The 19872-nt window shown below is 51.3% G+C and overlaps 8 protein-coding genes across 8 annotated transcripts; 5 read left to right on the top strand and 3 right to left on the bottom strand.

Moving 5' to 3' along the window:
• Positions 1-425: 425 nt before the first annotated feature.
• On the top strand, positions 426-1732 carry FIBRA_02849 (uncharacterized protein; the record flags this gene model as incomplete). Its single annotated transcript, XM_012324700.1, has 5 exons — positions 426-485; positions 544-741; positions 794-872; positions 1104-1145; positions 1197-1732. 5 exons carry the CDS (start codon positions 426-428, stop codon positions 1730-1732), a joined length of 915 nt encoding a protein of 304 aa, XP_012180090.1.
• Positions 1733-2354: 622 nt separating this feature from the next.
• On the top strand, positions 2355-3879 carry FIBRA_02848 (uncharacterized protein; the record flags this gene model as incomplete). Its single annotated transcript, XM_012324699.1, has 2 exons — positions 2355-2928; positions 2981-3879. The coding sequence occupies 2 exons, from the start codon at positions 2355-2357 to the stop codon at positions 3877-3879; spliced, it is 1473 nt and encodes a 490-aa protein (XP_012180089.1).
• A 494-nt stretch (positions 3880-4373) lies between these two features.
• FIBRA_02847 (uncharacterized protein) lies at positions 4374-5838 on the top strand (the record flags this gene model as incomplete). The annotated part of the gene is made up of 2 exons (XM_012324698.1): positions 4374-4950; positions 5009-5838. 2 exons carry the CDS (start codon positions 4374-4376, stop codon positions 5836-5838), a joined length of 1407 nt encoding a protein of 468 aa, XP_012180088.1.
• A 1063-nt stretch (positions 5839-6901) lies between these two features.
• FIBRA_02846 (uncharacterized protein) lies at positions 6902-7586 on the bottom strand (the record flags this gene model as incomplete). The annotated part of the gene is made up of 2 exons (XM_012324697.1): positions 6902-7038; positions 7097-7586. The coding sequence occupies 2 exons, from the start codon at positions 7584-7586 to the stop codon at positions 6902-6904; spliced, it is 627 nt and encodes a 208-aa protein (XP_012180087.1).
• Positions 7587-9323: 1737 nt separating this feature from the next.
• Positions 9324-10598, top strand: FIBRA_02845 (uncharacterized protein; the record flags this gene model as incomplete). Its single annotated transcript, XM_012324696.1, has 1 exon — positions 9324-10598. One exon carries the CDS (start codon positions 9324-9326, stop codon positions 10596-10598), a length of 1275 nt encoding a protein of 424 aa, XP_012180086.1.
• Positions 10599-11029: 431 nt separating this feature from the next.
• Positions 11030-14220, bottom strand: FIBRA_02844 (uncharacterized protein; the record flags this gene model as incomplete). Its single annotated transcript, XM_012324695.1, has 10 exons — positions 11030-11209; positions 11262-11612; positions 11664-11811; positions 11867-12082; positions 12140-12217; positions 12273-12346; positions 12410-12776; positions 12853-13027; positions 13609-13633; positions 13702-14220. 10 exons carry the CDS (start codon positions 14218-14220, stop codon positions 11030-11032), a joined length of 2133 nt encoding a protein of 710 aa, XP_012180085.1.
• A 1179-nt stretch (positions 14221-15399) lies between these two features.
• FIBRA_02843 (uncharacterized protein) lies at positions 15400-16268 on the bottom strand (the record flags this gene model as incomplete). Its single annotated transcript, XM_012324694.1, has 6 exons — positions 15400-15486; positions 15551-15625; positions 15676-15753; positions 15813-15904; positions 15957-16020; positions 16077-16268. The coding sequence occupies 6 exons, from the start codon at positions 16266-16268 to the stop codon at positions 15400-15402; spliced, it is 588 nt and encodes a 195-aa protein (XP_012180084.1).
• A 1339-nt stretch (positions 16269-17607) lies between these two features.
• Positions 17608-19179, top strand: FIBRA_02842 (uncharacterized protein; the record flags this gene model as incomplete). Its single annotated transcript, XM_012324693.1, has 10 exons — positions 17608-17910; positions 17962-18025; positions 18075-18163; positions 18219-18394; positions 18453-18465; positions 18523-18570; positions 18632-18689; positions 18739-18896; positions 18949-19014; positions 19069-19179. 10 exons carry the CDS (start codon positions 17608-17610, stop codon positions 19177-19179), a joined length of 1086 nt encoding a protein of 361 aa, XP_012180083.1.
• Between the last annotated feature and the right edge of the window lie 693 nt (positions 19180-19872).

Here is a 19872-nt window from a genome sequence, read left to right as displayed (position 1 = left end):
TCCTGTTGGTGCGGTCTCTGTACCTGACTTCCTTTTGCCCTAGACATGCCAAAATAATGACTGGCGAGTTCACAAGGACGAATGTTCCGCATTGCAGAAATGGGCTGCAGCAGCTCCATCTCCGGAGTTGTCAGTTCCTAGTGATGCCGTGAGATGTTTAGGCAGACTCTTGTGGACAATGAAGAGGACGGGTCAGAGTAGTATTTGGGTATGTCTACCGTTTATCTCACATATACTGGTGGTGACTGGCCTCCGTAGTCGAGAGAGATCAATATGATGCAATCACGTAGGATAGGGTCTGCTCAAGCATCATGGTATAATTTTCTCATTTTGATTCAGACAGGTCTTCCTTGCCATCGTCTGCGATTGGAACACATACGTATCTTGCTCATTCTCTTTGCCGGTATCTTTCCGTCTCGTCTCCCATGGAGTTGGAACCATTTTGTGTCAAATCTCCTGGAGACCTCGTCGATCTCATCTCTCGTGTATGTTGCGATGCAAGTCATGGGTGTTTCTTGACAAAGCTCACTCTGTTCGATGCAGTTCACGACGAATGCTTTCACGCTAACCTCTTCTTCCCTAAGCGCCATTGGAGTAGCGATATCTCCAACGGTGGCTCTCGTGAACCATTCCTGCGACCCGAACGTTGTTATTGTCTTTCCTCGAAATCCGAGTACTTCTCATGCAGAGGAGCCCATGATGACGGTGGTCGCTATCAAGCCTATCTTGCCGGGTGAAGAAGTATGAACTGCCTGTATTCTCTCGTCTTGAACCTGATTATTTTTCGTACTAGATATTGAGCGCATACGTGGACGTCACCCAACCCCGAGAACTTCGACAGAAGGAGCTGAAGGAGACCTACAATTTCACGTGTATGTGTCCTTTGTGCTCAACAACAGCTTCACACGATCCACGAGAAAGCTTATGGTGCCCTAAGTCCTGCGGCGGAACGTGTCCACTCCCTACGGAGGGTACGGCTGTCATTCTTCATCTGTATTCCAATATGATTCAGTAGGTATTTGCAGAGAATCGTGTCAGCGGTTGCACAAAATGCACGGCATCAGTAGCGGATATTGATGTTGTTTTGGACGCTGTTCATGTAGGTCAACAGGCACTTGACAAAGCCACTGTGCTACAATATGAAGGTACCAGGCTGGTTGTGATAAATATTAGAAACTATTCACATTATTATCTAGATCCCGTCAAGGCGCAGCGGCTCACTACAAACATTATTCCCCTACTAGACTCCGCTCGTCTCACTCCGTCCTGTCATCCGTTTCTCGCCTTGAGCCGGTTGCATAAAGAGCTTCGAATCGCTTATCTGGGCACTTCCTTGACCCAAGAAAATTTAGACGAGACTATCCGCGCCACAGCCAAATACAGCTCGGGACTAATCGGTGTCCTGGCACCTGGACATCCGGTGCGCGGGACAGCTCTTGCCGAACTAGGGAAGCTGCTGGCCGTAGACGAAATCTCGCCGCTGTCGGATACGACGCTTCGCGGAGACCAGTTCCCGCCGTCAGGTCCGGCACGTCTCAAACTCGCCCACGAGACGCTGGTACGTGCGCTCAGTGAGTTAGTGGTTGGGTTTGGAACGGACACGGGTGGAGGCGAGGTGGGCCGAGACGTTCGGGAGACCGTCGTCAAGTTGGAAAAGGAACTAGAAGTTTGGACCCATGGCGTGAAGAATGTTCTTGAAGACGGCAGCTTTAGGATGTCTATTGGAGCGTAATGATAGTAAGTTCCCATATGGAATATCTTGGAGTGTTGTGAGTACCCTTGGGGCATTTGCTGTAGTCGCTGTTCATTCGTATATTCCCCTGTTATTTCCGACGGGTTCATCACGGTTTAGACTGGCGAGTCCGTGTGATCGGATTACTGCCCCGATCGAAGGTGCGGACCGATCATGATGATGACTGCTTTAAGTTTGTTTTGAGAACGATGTAGATCTTATACTTTCTAGGTCAAGGTCAATATGGCTACGAGGTCATGTCAACTGCTGCGGGGGAGAGGATGAACATGAGTCATGTCAGAAAGCCTAAGGCTAAAGACAGAAACGATATGTCGCATGGGCCTTGCGAAGCGGCTCCATGGGTTCTCGGATACATAAACGGTTCGTCATGCTTCGGAGGCGGCCTAGTCAACAGCGGAAATGCACATTGCCCACAGCACAGCTCTGTCATAAATCCACATATCCGCATCCGACGGATCGTATACGAATCGGGTACGAGTGATTCCATGCGCCTCGAACGTATAAGAGGGGGAACACTTGTTTCTCGGCCTTGATTCACAAACCCATTCGTGATAGCCAGAAGTCACTCTCACTTGCACATCGCACTCATTCTTTGGACAACATGTCTGGTCGAATCGTTCTCCCCGACTTGTCCTCCAAGCTCATCGACGATGATCGCATCCAACTGCTCGAACCGCTAGGCGCAGGCGCTTACGGTGCTGTATATTCTGGCCTTAACTGTTTGGAAGACGCGACTTCGCCGTCCTACTTCGCCGTCAAGATCATGCCGCGGGAGGACAAGACTTCTCATGGCGGTGCTCTCCAATCCCGAGAGATCAATTATCACGGCTACGTATCCGGCCACCCAAACATCTTGAAGCTGTATCGAGTTGCGCACGACTCCGAGTACACGTACATCATCATGGACTATTGCCCTGGCGGCGACATGTACCGCATCGTGTCATTGAAACACACGTTTGCTCGAAATGATGTCTTGATAAAGAGTCTTTTCCTCCAGCTGGTCGACGCCGTGGACGCTTGCCACCAGAATGGCATTTTTCACCGCGATCTCAAGCCTGAGAACGTTCTTGTCAGCGATGATAGCACTCGCCTCTTCCTCGCCGATTTTGGGCTTGCGACGAAGTCGGAGCGCAGTACGAGCTTTGGAGTTGGTAGTTCAACCTACATGAGCCCAGGTATGAATATTTCTATATTGCATCTATTTTGCTGACGAAATTATCCTATTAGAGTGTATCAATTATTATGGAGACAATCCATTCTACGAGCCTCGTATAAACGACATATGGGCGTTAGGCGTGATTCTGATCAATATGATCACCGGCCGATCTCCCTGGAAGCAAGCGATGCCAAGCGACGAGTGCTTCTATAGATTCATGCAAGACTCATCTGTTCTCCGCCGGATGTTGCCCCTCTCGCAGGCCGTGGACGACGTTCTCCAACGCATCTTCCTCCCCCTTCCCGAGGACCGCATCGATCTGTTCACGCTACGTCAGCTTATCCTCGAGGTGGACACATTCTACATGAGCGAAGAAGAACTCATCATTGCCACGCCACCCGCGAGACACGCTTGGGAAACATACCAATCCTACAGCACAGACTTGGATCCCTTCGCTTGTGATTCGACCAGCTCCATCATGCAAACAGCATCTGAGGGCCTTTCCAGCTCTAGCTCGGAGGAAGCTGCGCCCGACGAGTCTCAGCATGAGATGTGCTCCGACCCATTGTGCAGATTGGAACAGAAGTACGTCAGTGCCCGGGTGTTCAAGCGCGTCTTAGAGGCGTCGGACTTTCGAGGAATCTTCACTCTGGGCTCTGCCGAAGAAGATTCGTTTTCGGACTCCAATCGCAGCCAATCCCCGGCGGATGAGCTTTACCCACATGTTCCCTCAATGCCTTCATCATCCTCGTTCTACAGCGTGGAATCGAGTTCAGCGGAAGAAAGCGATGGTCCACGGACACCAGAGACACACGCCCAGAATCCTGCGATCGCGGTCCCGGACCTCAATGAGAGCATGGGGATAGAGAGGGTTCCAAAGCGGGTAGAATCAGTCGCTGCAAAGCCAAATTCACGCACGAGATGGTTGAAGAGACGTTTGGGGATTATCCAGAGTACAACGGTCTGGTAAAGAGATGAGAGCTGAACTATACCAGGATACCCTGCTGCGCACCGTATTCAACTTTGTATTCATAGACCATCAGTCGTAAATCTACACTTCACATCTTGCATTCCGTGACGTACATCAAGGACATGTGGCATGTGGTCTGACAGTGAGCCATACTATCAGGTGAGCCAGTTCAAATCGAAATGGGCTAGACTAGCGTAACCATTCCGATTTACGGCGGATCGGAGTGTTTGTATCTTGACCAGAGGTCTCCGCGCCCTGACCGGCCCTGGAGTCGCGCCCTTTGTCCTCCAGCGGATGAGAGCGTCGGGTACGGATGTTCGGATATGCGTTCCTCACCGTGCCGCCCGACACCGAGGGCTCTCTCTCTCTCTTGGCACTGCTCGAAAATGCATAAAAGGGCACCTGGACGCACCAAACGTCCACAGCATTCACCTTCTTACCATCCAGTATCCTTTTATTTTTGCACACATCCTCATTTCTATTTCTATTTCACCATGGCGTCTATGGCTTCTCGTATCCCGGACCTCCGTGGTATGGCCATTGACGATGGTCGTTACAAGCTCACGCAGCTCCTCGGCGCTGGCGCCAGTGGAGCTGTGTATCGCGCGACTGACTTTCTAGCCGAGACAGCGGACGCTGCCCAGCGGGCGATCAAGGTCCTCCCGAAGACGAATGCTTCGAAGGACGTCATTATTCGCCAGCACCGGGAGGCGTTCCTCCACCAGCGCGTTTCGGACCATCCGAACGTTCTCTCTCTTCACGATGCATTTGAGGACGAGGACTTCATCTTCCTTGTGATGGACTATTGCCCTGGTGGCGATCTGTTCCACTTCATCTGCGAGGAGAACGCGTATTTCCTAAACGACGAGCTGGTGCGGTCGGTCTTCGTGCAAATTCTGGACGCAGTGCACGCGTGCCACGCCCAGGGGGTGTACCACCGTGATCTGAAGCCAGAAAACATTCTCTGCAGTGCGGACGGTAGCGAGATATACATTGCCGATTTCGGTCTGGCTACCGATGCGGAAGAGAGCTACACGTTCGGCTGTGGAAGCCTGCAGTACATGAGTCCGGGTGAGTTTTCGGAGTTGCTCGTATGTCCGAATGATCACTCACCTCTGTCCCAACGCAGAGTGCAACGGCCAGGACTATGACTGCAATATACCTTATGTACCCAAGGACTGCGACATTTGGGCTTTGGGCATCATCCTGGTCAACATGCTCATCAACTGTCAGCCTTGGGAGAGTCCTACGCAGAGCGACCAATACTTTGCGGATTTCTTACTCCACCGCGACGACTACTTCGACCGCATGCCGTTCCTCTCCAAGACGGCTTCCGCGCTGCTGAGCTGCATGTTCGAGCTGAACCCAAAATATCGTATGAACATCCCTGAGCTGCGCAAAACCATCCTGGGCATCGAAACATTCTTCGCTGTCGATGATCAGTTGCCTACGGCCAATGCGATGCTTCAGCGGCTGGACGGTGTCCTCGACTCGCTCCTACATGAGGACGACGAGGAATGCTACGGGAGCTTGCCGGAGGATATGGCGGAGGAAGTGTTGGAGGAGGAAGTCACGGTCGAGGAAGTCATAGTCCACGAGGCCGTCGTGATCGAGGAGATCGTCACAGTCGAGGAGGTGGATTTGAGCCAACTGCACCCCGACAATTACTATAAGATGCAGGAGATGGGCAGCTCGGTGTCTGCGTTCGTGGCCGCTTACGGCGACGACTGCGAATCGGCAACCACTTCCACCACATGCAGCGATAGCTCAGGACCACCCACACCCGGCACCTACGCGCACGATCCGCAGATCGAAATCCCCGACATCATGGAGGGAGAAGGGCTGGGACAAATCCGAGTACGCTTGCCATCACCCGCCCGCCCCTCCAAAAAGTTGGAAGAGCGTCCATCCCCGGCTCTAAATATTCTCGAGCATCTGGGGATGGCTGCTCCCGTATAAAACCAAGCCGATGTTTGCGAAACCTACGCGTAACACCTGTGATACACTGCATACGCACACAGTGGGGAATCGTGAAGTGAGTGGGGAAAGGGGAGAGGGGGAAAGAGACAACAAACATTTAAAAAGAATACGGATTTTTTTTCCCGACTCGATGGGCTGGCCCCTCGTCCTTGACTAGCCTTTTTACAACCAGCGGACAATCAGTATCGGACAATGTGACATGGACACTTTACGATACTGAGCTGGATATTATTTTCGGACTTATGGGCATGGACCCTTTACTGTAGACTGGACTTTTGCTGTCAGCGGACAAACAGTATCGGATGTGAAATGGACACTATACGATACTGTGCTGGACAATAGAACGGGCGTTGACATAGCTTTTTTTGCTTCGCAAACTGGGTGTGCAGGTGTGCGATCCCGAAGCCTCAAACGTCTCGTGGACCTTACCACTAGGAGGGACCCGTAAAATACAAGTGCTGGACTCTGAGGTTTTTGTAAGACATGCCCTCTTGGCAGCACTGCAGCGTGGTCCTCAGCCACTGATCAGGAGCTACAGGAGAGAAAATGAGGAGTGCAGGGGCTTAAAAAATGGCTCAAAGGCTTACGAAAATGTCTAGGCCTTTTGCTCTACTCATTTCGAGCGCTAGCATTTATCACATGAGGGTGGGATGGTAGACAAGTTTCGCAGACACATCTTCTCCCTCTCGCGATCCCTAGTGCGAGTTTCAAATACTTTGAGTCGCGCGGGCACATCGAACGCGATCAGACCAATCGTCTGAAAAAATATCTCCAAAGCGTGCAAACCTGTGGTGATAAGTCCATGTTGCGAGCGAATCATTTATGCATGATACAAAATGCGACGTCAACATATTACCGAGATACTGTTCTGTAAGCGATGAGGTACGTAACCAGTCCGGGGAACGAGAGGAAGTGGTAGGAAATGTACCGAAGTATAGCGTAGCGTCATGAAGCCATTGTCCGACCAAAACCCAAACTCAAGAGAACATGCAACACACCGTCCATAATCGAGCGTCTACGTCGTATCTATATGCGAGCCGTGTCAGTGCCGGGCCTGCCGCAGAACCGAGTATCCGGAGAGGAACATAATGACAAAAGTCGCGACGAGACTGACGAATGCGGGGTGAGCGACATAGGTCGACCACGCGCCGCTGACATTGCATCCTGCACATGTCCAGCCTGCGATGGAGGCGGATGTAAGTAAGCAGAAAAGACACAGAGAGACGAAGAAACACACTTGAGAGCGGAGTATAAGGTTGCGGAGAGTATAGCGCAAACTGAAGATCGCTGTTCTCCGCGAGCATCCCCGGTTGCTCTGCTGCACCCTTTGAGCCGGTCCATATCTCCAGGGTATATGTCGCGACGTCGAGCGGCGTGCTGGGATTCGCCTGCTGGTACGACCACAGATCCCACTCCACGCTGGTCGCAGTCCCGGCGAGGGTACCGTTGCCAACGGGGTATGTGTTGCCATTGTCGCAGACGGCGGAGATGGTGAGAGCCGTGGGGGTAACGAGAACGTTGGTGAAGTTCCAGCCAAATGTGATGGTGTTAGAAGGGGCGATCTTGTAATAGGACGTCGCTGTCTGAGGGGGCTGGGTGATGGTGAGACCGCCGACCGGGGCAGTAGCAGGAATGTCAATGGGCGTAGAGGACGACGCCGATGCAGACTGGGATGTCGACGACGAATTGTTGTTGTTATTGTTGTTGTTATTGTTATTGTTAGACATCGCTGCTGTCCCTGCTGAGTGGGGTCGGACGGAAAGGAGTAGGTAGTGGGACGGTCGGAGGCTCTGGCGGTGAGACGGAAGACACGAACGGCGTGGGCAACAGCAACGCCCCCAAGTCACACAAGGAAGGCGTGACATCGCCGCCAGTGTGACGTTACCGTTGTGACCCTGGCTCGACATTTAGAGTTCCAGTCTTGCTCTTGCTCATTTGCTATACGAAAATTTATTCTCGTTTGAATCTTTCCCGCGCAGTCCTTTTGGTGGATCCCAGCTTTGGAATGTCGCCGAATGAGTCTCGTCGGTAATAGTGCCACTTAGGGGGAGAAGACTGGGAGAAGACGGAAGAATCGTGGTATCATGTACGCTCTGTCATCAGCTTAGAGGTAAGTGCATTGAATTTTCATCCTGGTGTCGATTCTGAATTGGATGGCTTCAATCTATATCAGGGCTACAGTTGTACACAAGAAAACACTTCTATGTCATGGTGCAACCCTATGCTATCTCGGAAGATTTTTTGGCTTCAATAGTGTGAGTTATCCCTGCCGATGTGCCGTGCAGCTGTGCTCACCGTGTTGCACTTATTCATAGCCTGCTATTCTTGGTCCCATCCGTGCATTTCCCGAGGTGACCAATATACAACGTACAAGCTTAGTGGCTACTACTGGCTTGAGTACTATTTCCCGCTCTGAGCGCGGCAATCATGGCACAATTTTCGCAGTGGCGGGCTCTTTGGCGAATAGATTGTGGATGTGGTTTTTAGCATCGCATCACTTCTCTGACTGCCCCCACGCTGGGCGTCTCCAGAATAAATGCCACAGCCTATCGATTCTGAGCGACCCATGGCTATGTTTGTCGGCATTGCAGAGTCCCTTGAGTGGTTGTGGTGTAGGACGCCTAGCCGTTACCACCCAGCGTTCACACAAAGTTTGGGGCAAACCTTTGATGACTTTTCGAGCAAGAATTCGTCTAGATACTGTATTGAAGTACTCGAAAGCAACACTTCGGAATTTAGACCAATATCAATCAAGTGAGTAGTGTCAGACTTAGTATGCTTATACAAAAGCGGTGGTGACTAGGTGTCTCGCACTATAACTCGAGCCTGTCAGGTCTAATCAGGCAATCGCTTCCATGCATCATAACAGGGAGGCAATCTGTCAATTGGGACCGCGTTCTACCGAGAACGGGTCGCATCAGCAGATGCCGCTCTGGCCACATAATATATTCATGGAAGGTCAATGTCTTTTCCCGACCACTGACTGTCCTCGAAGTGCCAGCACGCCGTACTTGCGACGGACCTGTCCCGAGAGCTTCAAGCTCAACCACTCTAGTCCACACATGCCGTAATAAGTCTACCAGATGCCTTCTGGAGCTTCGATGGTGAGCGCGCTCATCAGTATTCGGATCATTTTGTCACCACAGTTTGTCCGTTCAGTCTCAGGAGGTCGCTCTAACCAACGATGCCATCCTTGGTCTCTTTCATGCAACATATCAGCCACTGTCATCGCAGTGCGGTGCTGCTAGGTGTGTTCGAATGTTGAACGTATTGGAGCATCATGTATGCACGGCGTCCGCTGACTTTACTCAGTTGGCCTTGTACTCCGCTTAAACTGCGGATGCTCAAATTCGGCTACTGTATGCTGTTGGACTTCGCGTGTCCGTACCCACGAAATCGGCTCCTTTCGTCTTCGACGCAGCTCTATTGACATCCTCTGTTCTTGGCTCTTCTGACATCTTGACATGGCCGCCGTGCTATCTGCAGCGTCCTTCCCCTCCTGGCCCGCACTGTCATCTTCTCGTCCTCCATATACTGGACCGCTGGATCCACCCTCAGATCGAATTGCCCCACTCCCTGTCGTACACTGTAGTTCTGGGAACACACCTGGCTGCATCGACATGACCTTTGCTGTGCTCACCTCTAAACTCGTCCCCGAGCGGTTTTCTAGAAAGCGAATTCTCAGTGCTAAGTCTGCTAGCAGCCAAGGTAGCTTGGACGCTCTACCGACGGCTATTGCGACTGCGACTTCTCAAACGCCGACGATTTCGTCCCCCTCCACGTCTCATCCACCAGACACTAGGTACGGACTTGACCGGCTCGTTCGAGATGGCCATTTTGCCGGACGGATTCGTCCCCAACCTCCCCGCCCCAATGTGGATCACTTGTCGCCGTCCAAGGCTCGGTCCCTCGATCTTCCCCGCCAGAGCAATGTGGAAATCCAGGAAGTTCCTCGTGCAAGCCATAGCACCGAAAGTCTCATGATCTTCCTGCATCCCGCGCAATCTCGGTCGTCGACCTCTCTCTCCTCCTCTATTACTCCCCGGACCGTGAAAAGCAGCATGCTCTCCACCGCTAGTTCTCCACCAGCACTCGCAAAGAAGACGTTGTCGATAGTCCCAGCTCAGAAGGTGCGGTCGAAGCCGAGACGACAGGTGCACACACCGAGCTATCCGTACTTCACCACTCCTATCGTGTTTGCCTCTGTCAACCCGCACTGCGTCGCCGCTCCCGTCCAGGTCGCCCCTTCCAAGGGCAAAAGAAAACCCGTTTCCCGCACGGAGGACGCCTGCGCACCTAGTGGTAACGCCGACTCGTTCCCCTTCTTCAAGCTAGGCATCCGCAGGATACGCTCGCGGGGACACATCCTCCACTGGCACCACACTGATGATCTAGCGCACAGCGATGCCGTCTCCAACGATGCCGCGGCGACTTCCACCGCCAGACCCAGCGTTGACGCGTGCGTCTCTCTCGCAGACACATGCACGATGAGCGACTTCCCCGCGTCTGTGACGGCGACGGACGATGCGAGGCCGCCAAACGCAGACAGCGCGGATAGGGGAGGGCTTCTGGCAGCTGACGCGGGTCCCTCGCTTAGCGCCGGCGCAGACGAGGATCGGCGGCTCGAGATCGCGCTCGCCACCGTCAAGCTGAGTGAGGACGTGCACACGCAGAGCGGAATCGACGAGGTCATTCCGAAGCTACGTAGGCTTCGCGTCCCGGCGAGGTTGCGACTGTGATGTTGATGCTGTGAGTCCCCGTTCTAGTGGGGGAGGAGTTCATCTTTGATTGATATCTGTTCTCGTGCTGAGGTTCTGCTGTTCGATGATGCGCGGGCGATGCCAGTGAGTGATTATCTTTGTGTGATGTATAAACGAACCTTACAGTCAGCTTTGTGCAGATATACTGGGGATACTCACGTGAAAGCTAATGTTCTTGCAAATGAGAAGGGTGGAACCAGCCAAAACACCGGTTACGTCCTGACAGTAACCGCGTACCCTCAATTGGTGTTACAATACTAATATCGACTATAGTAGAACGATGCAGTAGTGTACAGTGATGTGATTGTACACGTATAGTCTGTGACGGGAAGTGTCGCATATGCAGCAGAAGATTTAAGTAGCGTGTATTGTAACTTACACCGTCGAAGTCATAGCATAATCATGAAGATTCATGCGCACCACCTCCTATCCTGGCCCGCCAATCGCACGAGTCCGACATGCAGCGCCCCGAAGACGAGCGTGGGCACGAAGCCATCGAACCACGTATCCACTACCGCAAGCCCGAGGACGGCCGCCGAAAACAGCGGATGAGGGCGCGCATTCGGACACATGCGTGCAACGTCGAGCACCTAAGGACGCACATTGGTATCATGGTTGTATCTCAGTTGATGAACGACCCACCTTCAGCACCAGCACGCAAGACTTGACCGTGCGCAGCCACAACACGCGCGGAATCCGCACATGGAGCTGTCTTCCACCAACATGAACCGTCCGCGCCCACACCCCGCTCGTGCTGGGAGGGACGGATGGCGCAGAATCGAGCAGCGGAACCTTCCCCTTCTCGCTCGTGGGTGCAGGCGGATCCGTCACGCTGATATCTGGCTCCTGTGAGACGCTGGCATGCAAGTCCGGGCTCTCGCTGACGGTCTCGGTGAAGAACACGGGGGGCGTGAAGACGCGCCGCAGCGCAACGGGCACGAGCGAGATACTGGAACTACGCTGGGCCCCTGTATCTAATGGTAGAGGGTCGAGCTAGTAAACGGTCAATCGTGAATAAGCGGAGACGATCAACTGCGCACGCACTCGGCCTTCCCGAATTGCCGCGAGCACGCGCTCAGAAGACGGGCGTGCGGGGGGCGTGACGTTCAGCAGGCTCTCGAGCAGGACGAGGTACGCTCGCGGGAGCCGGCGTGACTCGAAAGCGGTGACCAGAGCGTTCGTCGACTTAAATCTTAGATGCCCGGTCATGTCAAGCTTTGAGCAACTTGAGATGATGATTCACTGACCCAGCGTACGTCTGCACCTCGCTCTCCAGCATATCCGCCGTATCTCTTTCGTCCCTCTGGTCGTTTGCTGAGCCGTCGGATGCGTGTGGGTACGGCAGGCGGAAGAACAAAAGCTTGTGCAAGATCATGCCGACGGACCACATGTCGGATTTGGAATCCACCTGCATGAGGATGCCTGTAGGGGAGGGTAGCGATTCCGGCGAAGAGTACTCCAGACTGTAAGCGAGATCATGTCAGAAAAGAGACGATTCTATTAGATATGAGTACACGTACGTGCCAGTATTGCCAGAGCGGGCCCGAGACTTAAGCATATCTTGAGATGTACCAAAATCGGATAGCATGGCTCGGGGGCTGGAGGACTATTGTGAGCCTGTGCGCCAAAACCTCATACAACGAAGCGGCGCACATCAATTGTCCCTCATCCCATGTGAGCAGGACATTCCCTGGCTTCAGATCAAGATGTAGAATGGACTTCTCGTGCTGCAATCATGCAGTCATCAAGACCTGGCACTGCTGTAATCAATCATGATAAAGATCACGTACCAGAAACGCGAGCCCAGAAACAACGTCTCCAAAGAGGCTCCTCACCTCCTCTGCACTGAGAAGATGTACCGCCTTCAGGTCCGGGGGCTTATGGCCGATGCCACCGACATCGCTTGTAAGACCTAGCTCGCGCCGAAGACGCTCACGCTCGTCGGGTGGCGCTCGCTGGAGCGCGCGGAACGCACGTATTCTGGCTGTCCGAGACTGTGGATTGTGTGGAGGGGAGACCTCAGCTGCAGGCGATCCCACGGGTGATGCTGTCCCCGAAGAAGAGTGGATATGTGGAAAATGAGTAGCAGAGCTGCGCCCAAGTCGCGCGTCAATGAACTCGTCCAAGCTGCCGCCTTCGGCCCATTGCATGAGCACACTGAACGCGGGGAAATGACCACATCAATTACATCGCACATATCTCTGACGTGTAGCCTAGGGAATCGACCACTTACTGCAGAGTGGGCACTTGGGGGCCGAACGATGAAAACTGGCACGTCTCCAACCACGCATGGTGGTATGTGATGATGTTTGGGTGGTGTAGCCTTTCCAATAAGCGGACCTCGCGCAAGATGTTGAGCAGATACGCGTGCGACTGGCCGACGGCGATCTTCTTCACAGCAAAGTGACCTGACAAACAGTACACTCAGAACGAGGATCAACTGCGACACCACACCGGTGACACTCTACGCTGGAATCCACATATAGAGTTTGTCAGACAAGTGAAAGCCACATCTACACTGCATGGCTCAGTTCCCAAGCAATGTAGTCATGGCTCCAACCCAGGAAAGCTAGCCTATGACATACTTGCTATATCAAGGCATATTAGGGGGATGGCAAAGGCGCAGATGCAGCTGGGATGCCAGCCCAGCAAATCTACAATATCCATAGATGAAGCCAACGATACACGCACACACCTCCTACGTGTGTGGCGGCTGCGGGCAGCAAAAAACTCCAAACGATCAAGGTAACTCCAGGCCATGCGGGGAATATCACTTTCCGAATTACAAGCTAGTTCGGAAAGCTTTAGCCCAACCACGAAATCTTCTGACACAGGAATTCAAAACCAAATGAACCCAGTCTCATCTAGTGAGGCACATAGACCCTCTCCCGCGGCCAGCTGTAAGGATCAGTGGCCCGAAATGGGTCGCATGATTTTAATTTCCACAGCCCCAGAGTGCAAGCCTCACAGTCAACAAATAGCCACTTACCCAAAGGGTTTTCATCGAGAACATGCTAAGCACGGACAAGAACTCTACGTTGGATCCTGACCAAGAGCTAGAGAGATGGGACATGCCACGCACTTGGCAAAGAAATACCGAACCGTTTGCGCCCATACCAAGTCTACACTCCTCCTTGAAGAATGCCTTGAAGTATCCTTCAGCCATGTTGTTTGCGCGAAACGCGCCAGCCTGGCTACTCTCCCCACCATTTGGGATCGTTCTTGTCCGCGTGCCAGGAGGTGAAGCCGGCCGTGAGGCGGTCTCGTTTGCAATTTCCAGGAGCTGGAAGTAGTTGGACGCACGACTACGTGGATGCTGCCACAGCTCATCCTCAAAGTCGTCTACGTCGCTATCCCCCGAGGTATCCTCTTCGTCATTCCCATCCGTGTGTATAAAACGGTGACAATACGGACAGCGGCTGCCTGCATCGCGGCGCTCAAGACCACTTCCAGAATGTTTGCGGATGGACAGCGCATGTGAGGTTGGGTTATAAAGCACGACTTGGTTGGAAACGTGTAAAATTGGCTGCCATTCAGGGTCTAACGGAGCAAGTGCGACCAATGCACTCGAAGGGGATGGCGGCTGGCTTTCGTCAAACATAGAGGAAATGCAGCAAGTGCTGACAGTATTTCTGCGCAGAGCTTTCACAGGGAGAGTTCTTGAAGGGAAGAGAGAATGTGTTTGGCTCTTGGGAGACCTGAGAGACCGTGATATTTGCGAGCCAGGCTGGCGTCGAGATCAGTCCAGACGTACCCTAGTGTTTCAAACAGGCTGAGCCAGGCGAGATTCAGCGCAACGTGTTCAAATTGTATGTAAAATGCAACACAATCATTTCCACGCGGATTAGGGATGTTGGCGATGATGGTTGGCAGAATTGAAGATCGTGGTCCGACTCTCTACATTCGACCCGGCAATGGCCGAAAACGAGTTATGTCACTACCACCACTTGTTACAGTATTTTCATTCACTCATTCAAAGTTCCTCATCAATGGCTGCGAGCAATCAGAAAAAGCATCAGTCGTGGAAGGTTGCGGCCAAGACAGATAGGCATTTTCCTGTACGAACAAGCCTTGCTTAGAGTACAGCGTTTTGCTGCTGACGCATATGCAACAATGTAGTCGCAATCATGTACGTACTAGAAGATACCACTGTCTTCCCCGTCGAATGCCGTATGGATCAGCATCTCCGTGTCGAATGTTGCGTCCCCGCCTGAGCATAAGTAGCAAGAAACTCGAGAGCATAAAGTCGTTCAACATCGGCTTCCTACCATACGGATGTGAAGATGGGAACGCTGCGCCAGTCTGCAGGACGATGGAACGTGGTCCTCTTACGGATATATGCACAGGCAAAACATTTCAATTCGTGGCCGCCCCAGCAAGCAATCTGCCCCTCTACGCGGAAGTACCACATGCATGGCTGTTGTTCGCGGACTGAGCACATTTCCATCCACGAGCTCATATTGTGTGGAAAGGAGTCCATAGACATGAAGTACGTGTTGCAACCAGCCGCCAACACTATGACGTCTCTCATTTCACATTCCTCCAATCCCATATTTTCCTCTGTCTTACCTCACGCTTCGTCCCATATAGCATCTCACTCCAACCTCCAATCGTTTATTCTATCTCACTCCTCAGGCTTTCGGCAGACGCAGACGCCTGCCGCGCCGGAGTTCCTTATCACGACTATTTTCATCTGAAAGTGCGTGAATTGTGTTTACATAATGCGACATCAATGCATGATTCCAAGTTCTTCTAGACTATGTCGACAACGACATTAATTTCAGTCGAGCTTCGTCGCGTACGAATCCAGAGCAGTTCGGAGGTTCCCAGTCCCAACTTTCACGGGAGCAAGCTCTTTCTTCAGGTCCTATAACGCCAGCATCCCGATAGTTCGACATGTCGTGGAGTTGAAAATAGTGACTATATCTCACCTCGACGATCTTACTCCAATCGTCAGCCTTGGCTTTCGCGAGGGCGTCGATCACATGGTGGATTTCGCCCGGCACCTGCAGAAGCCGCTTCAATGTCGATAAGAGAAAAAAATGACGCGACTTACGAGGGCCTCGATCTCACTAAATGCGGTCTTCACACCCGGCATATTATCCAATTGATATTTGCTCGAGGGGTGGGCTTCCTGGAATGGGTACTCAGTTTAACCAGGAAACACCAGGAAACAGCTAGGGAAAGACGAACGGCCAGGAAGTTGTTGAATTCTATAATGACATCGTTTATGTCACTCTCCTGCGTGACCAAGTCTAACATCGAGAGGAAGACGTCGACAAATCCTGCAAGAAAACGCGTCAGGATACGAGCTCGAGTGTTAGCAAGAGATCTTACGTTGTAGCCAAGCGGAGACAGAAGAAGCAGCATTTCGGGTTTGCTGCAAAGCACTGACCCAGCTCTAGAATTAATTGGTCAAAGTCGTTTCGACATTATTTTCATGGTGAAGAAATTTACTGCGCTGAATTTATCTGCGCTAGCCTGAAGCTCTACAACAAGTTGGAAGTTCGCGGCGTATTTGCTGGCGAAGTCTGCAGCATCCCGTTTGGCACGAGCAACGCCCTTGTCGATGGTAATCCCTTCGTTGGAAAGGGCGTTAACCTTGGCGATGAACGTCTGTGGATTCGCGAGCGGGGAGGTATAAGCCATTTGTTCTTTTCAACAGGAGACGAGTGAGAGCGAGAGATACTGGGGATACATTCCACCGACTAGTATTTATACTGCATGGCGACTCAGCCGAAGCTCCTCCCAAACCGAATATCCACACGAACTGATTCGAGGTCATGTCACTGATCCGTCTGAACCTGGACTCCAAAACCCCGTCCAGTACATAGCTTGTAATTAAGATGTACATTATCATCATCACACGCGCGAATCCTGCTGGAAAGAGTAAGTGTCATTCCCTGCAACGTCAAGCAAGATGGTCTGGAACCATGAGCACGCACTCATGTTCGTTCTGTGTTCTTCTACTGTCTTGCTAAATTTTGTTGATTCAGATATCGTTCAGCTTGAACGAGTTCGATTCCAAACATGGTCTCCGCTCGGACCGCGCTCAGCGCACGAGTTGTGGCTTCGACGAGAAAGTGCCAGGCCTCCCGCTATGGAGTCATACGTACGTATTTGCATTCATTCAGTGTTTTCGTACCATCTTCTAGCGCACCAGATTGTCCGACTTGAAGAAATTCGATTCTAAATCCGATCATTATCGTGAACACGCGTAAACCTTGCGGGAAAGAACAAGTGTTGTGTCCTGTAATGTTAAGCACTTTGCTCTGTAACCATTTGCAGCGCGTGCTCGCGTTCATTCGGTGTTCTTATACTGTCTTTTGAAATTTTGTTGATTCAGATAATGTCCACCTTGAATGAATTTGATTCCAAACCTGGTCTCTGTTCGAACCGCGCTCAGCACACGATTTGTAATTTGGATCAGAAAACACCGGGCCTCGTAATATGGAGGCACAAGTACGTGTTTGCGTTCATTCAGTGTTACCTTCCCGTCTTCTATCACACCAGTTCGTTCAAGTTAAACAATTCAATTCTAAACCTGGAATCTACAAACGCATGTCCAGTACACGACTTGTAGCTTGAGCGGTCGTGATCATGGAACTCTGCTGGTAAAAGAAACTCTTGTGCATTGCAATGTCAAGTAGCTTGGTCTAGAATCACAAGTACGTACTTTGTCATTCGGTGATCTTCTGTGGTACACATCTCTGAGGTTGGAACCCCAGAACTCATCCAACTTGAACGACTTCGATTCTTAATGCGTTGAGTGCTATGTCAGGACTAATTGTCCTTCAAGCCAGATCACGAGAGCAGCCTGAATTTCGCTATTGCCAGCACTTTGGCATCTTCGTTTGGCGGACTTTCACAAGTATCCGTGAGCTATCGTTATGATTTCCTATTCGGCTAAGAGTCCTTTCCGTATAAAAGCCGTACTATAGCATCTGGTTTCACAGTGCTCTCGCTTTCATCTATCAACTCTATCGACATGGCCGCTGTTGCAACCCTCAGCCGCGTAGATATTCAGAAGGTCGTTGACACTGGGGCAGCAACGGGTGGACCCACTGACGATGAAAAGGCCAAATTTACAAGCGATGCCCTTGGCGAATTGAGAAAGGATGATCAGGTCAAGATATTCGAGGACAATGTCAAGCAGGTCGGAGTTTGGGCCAATCAAGTCGACGCGGCTTTCGACAACGTAACGCGCGGCTTTGAGAGTATGAATACCAAATATGGCCAACAATTTCCCGAGATTTCTGCCTACCTCAATGAATGGAAAGGTTATAAGGGGGTGAGACTCAGTTCTCGTCTATTTATATGTGCTGACGCTGCCAACGATCAGAGTTGGGTGCAATATCTAGCGAACTCGCGCAATGTTGCGTCCACACACATCACAATCCTCAGGCGTGCGTTTACCATAGCCGTTCCCTGTAAACCACTGATTATTTTGTACAGGCTTTGACCAAGTTTTCCTGAATATGGTGGAAAATATTAAGACGGACCAGGATCGTGTGGCCGTCATCGGTGAACTCCAGAAATTCATTGTTCGTTTCTTTCTCTCTCCCCAGCTCGCCATTGTTGCTTATATTCCCTCCATAGGACGAAAAGCATGACGATTCTACCCAAATGTCGCAGGACTTTCTCAATCTTAAGCGCGATATCGAGGCTTTTGTCGGGAGATTTGATCAATGGATCGTGGACAAGGGGGTGCAGCTTGAAGCGCAGGCGAATCAATTGATACAGGATATTAACGGTCTTCAAGGAGAAATATCAGCGTGGGCCTTTTCCTCCTGCTTGGTCGTCATTGGCCCACCTAACAATGAATATATGTAGTTTGGACAAGAAGGTCCGCCTGCGTTTGCCATCAGATTCCACCAACTTCTGGCTGAAACATTTCGACTAGATCAATGATGCCACAATCGCGCTTTCGGCCATGGGCATGTCTCTGAATGTATGTATATGCCTCTACGCCTCTACGTTCTGACCTTGTTCATTTTGCACAACTTTGAAAGATTTTTGGATTAATTGTCGCCGGCTCTGTGCTCGCTTCGTACAAATCAGATCGCAATAGTAAGTGCCGTCGTGATCTCATCCTGCAATCATCTTTATCCCGCGTTAGGCAAGGCCGCAGATCTCGCCAAGAAAAAAAAGGACCTTGCAGATGTCAATCAGAAACAGACAGATCTAGCTAATCTCAAGACCGAGTTCAATGGCTTGAAACCGGACATTATGTTGATTTGCGAGAAGCTGGTTTTATTCGCTGAAATATGGTCTTCGGTGAGTCCATCTGTTGAACACCAATCATTGTCGGCTAACATGAACAATCTAGGTTCAAAGCCAAACTATACAGTTCCAGGAACATCTCAAGGGTGGAACAGGATCCGAAACTAACATTGTACGCTTTTACTCGTCTTATGCAACCATGGGCAGCTCGATTGATTTTTTGCAGAGGTTCAGAATGGAGGTTCAGCTTGCCAGAGCGGTATGCTCGCCCCTCGTGAATGGTCTTGCGCAATACTCTACCGTACTGGAGAACCGTACCACCAATGCAAGCGGCTAACTCTTCGGATGAGCTCTTACGATGTGTGATCTCATTCTGCACTATGAATCCCTTTCTTGTTCGTCAATGTATCATGTACAGTGCTCGTCTACTTTCGACCAATTCAATGATCCTTGTGCCCAAGTTGGGGTTAATGTGTACTCTGCTGCGATTCCTCACAGTCATTCTGGCCGGTTAGACGAAAGAAATTGTAGGCATGCCATTGGCATGTCATGCAGACGTCCGATCTGATTTCAATGCTCCAACACCTTTCTCTGTCTCCGTTCCCCCAACCTTCTCACTCAGTGGCTGTATCAGCTTGTCCGCCATCTGCTTGCATGGACAGTGCTTTTGAAATTTTATGTAACTAAATCAATATTGTCTATGGCAAAGGAAGAACAGGCAAAGAATTCGTGAACGAAGTGGCCTAGGCAGGAGGGCCTACCAATGTTACAATCCGCTATAAGAGTCTTAAGTGACATAAAAAGGAATATTCCCGTGCACCCCTCCAAAAACGCTTCAAGGATCCAGCCTCAGGGATGAGGCCAGATCAGACGACGACCCAATTTGGCAGTGGTTTAACGACTTGAACGTGGCAGCCAAATAAGTAAACTCATACTAGTAAACCCAGTCATTCGAACGCATTCAAGGTACGAGTCTAGCAGCCAAGCTCTGCTCATTGGTGATCGTAACTCTTATATTGCCATCAGCAAA

This window comes from Fibroporia radiculosa, assembly GCF_000313525.1.
Source record: "Fibroporia radiculosa TFFH 294 genomic supercontigs, scaffold1432, whole genome shotgun sequence".
NCBI classification, from domain to species: Eukaryota; Fungi; Basidiomycota; class Agaricomycetes; order Polyporales; family Fibroporiaceae; genus Fibroporia; species Fibroporia radiculosa.
Note: the sequence above shows the minus strand (reverse complement) of the source record. Positions and strands in the feature narration are given on the sequence as shown.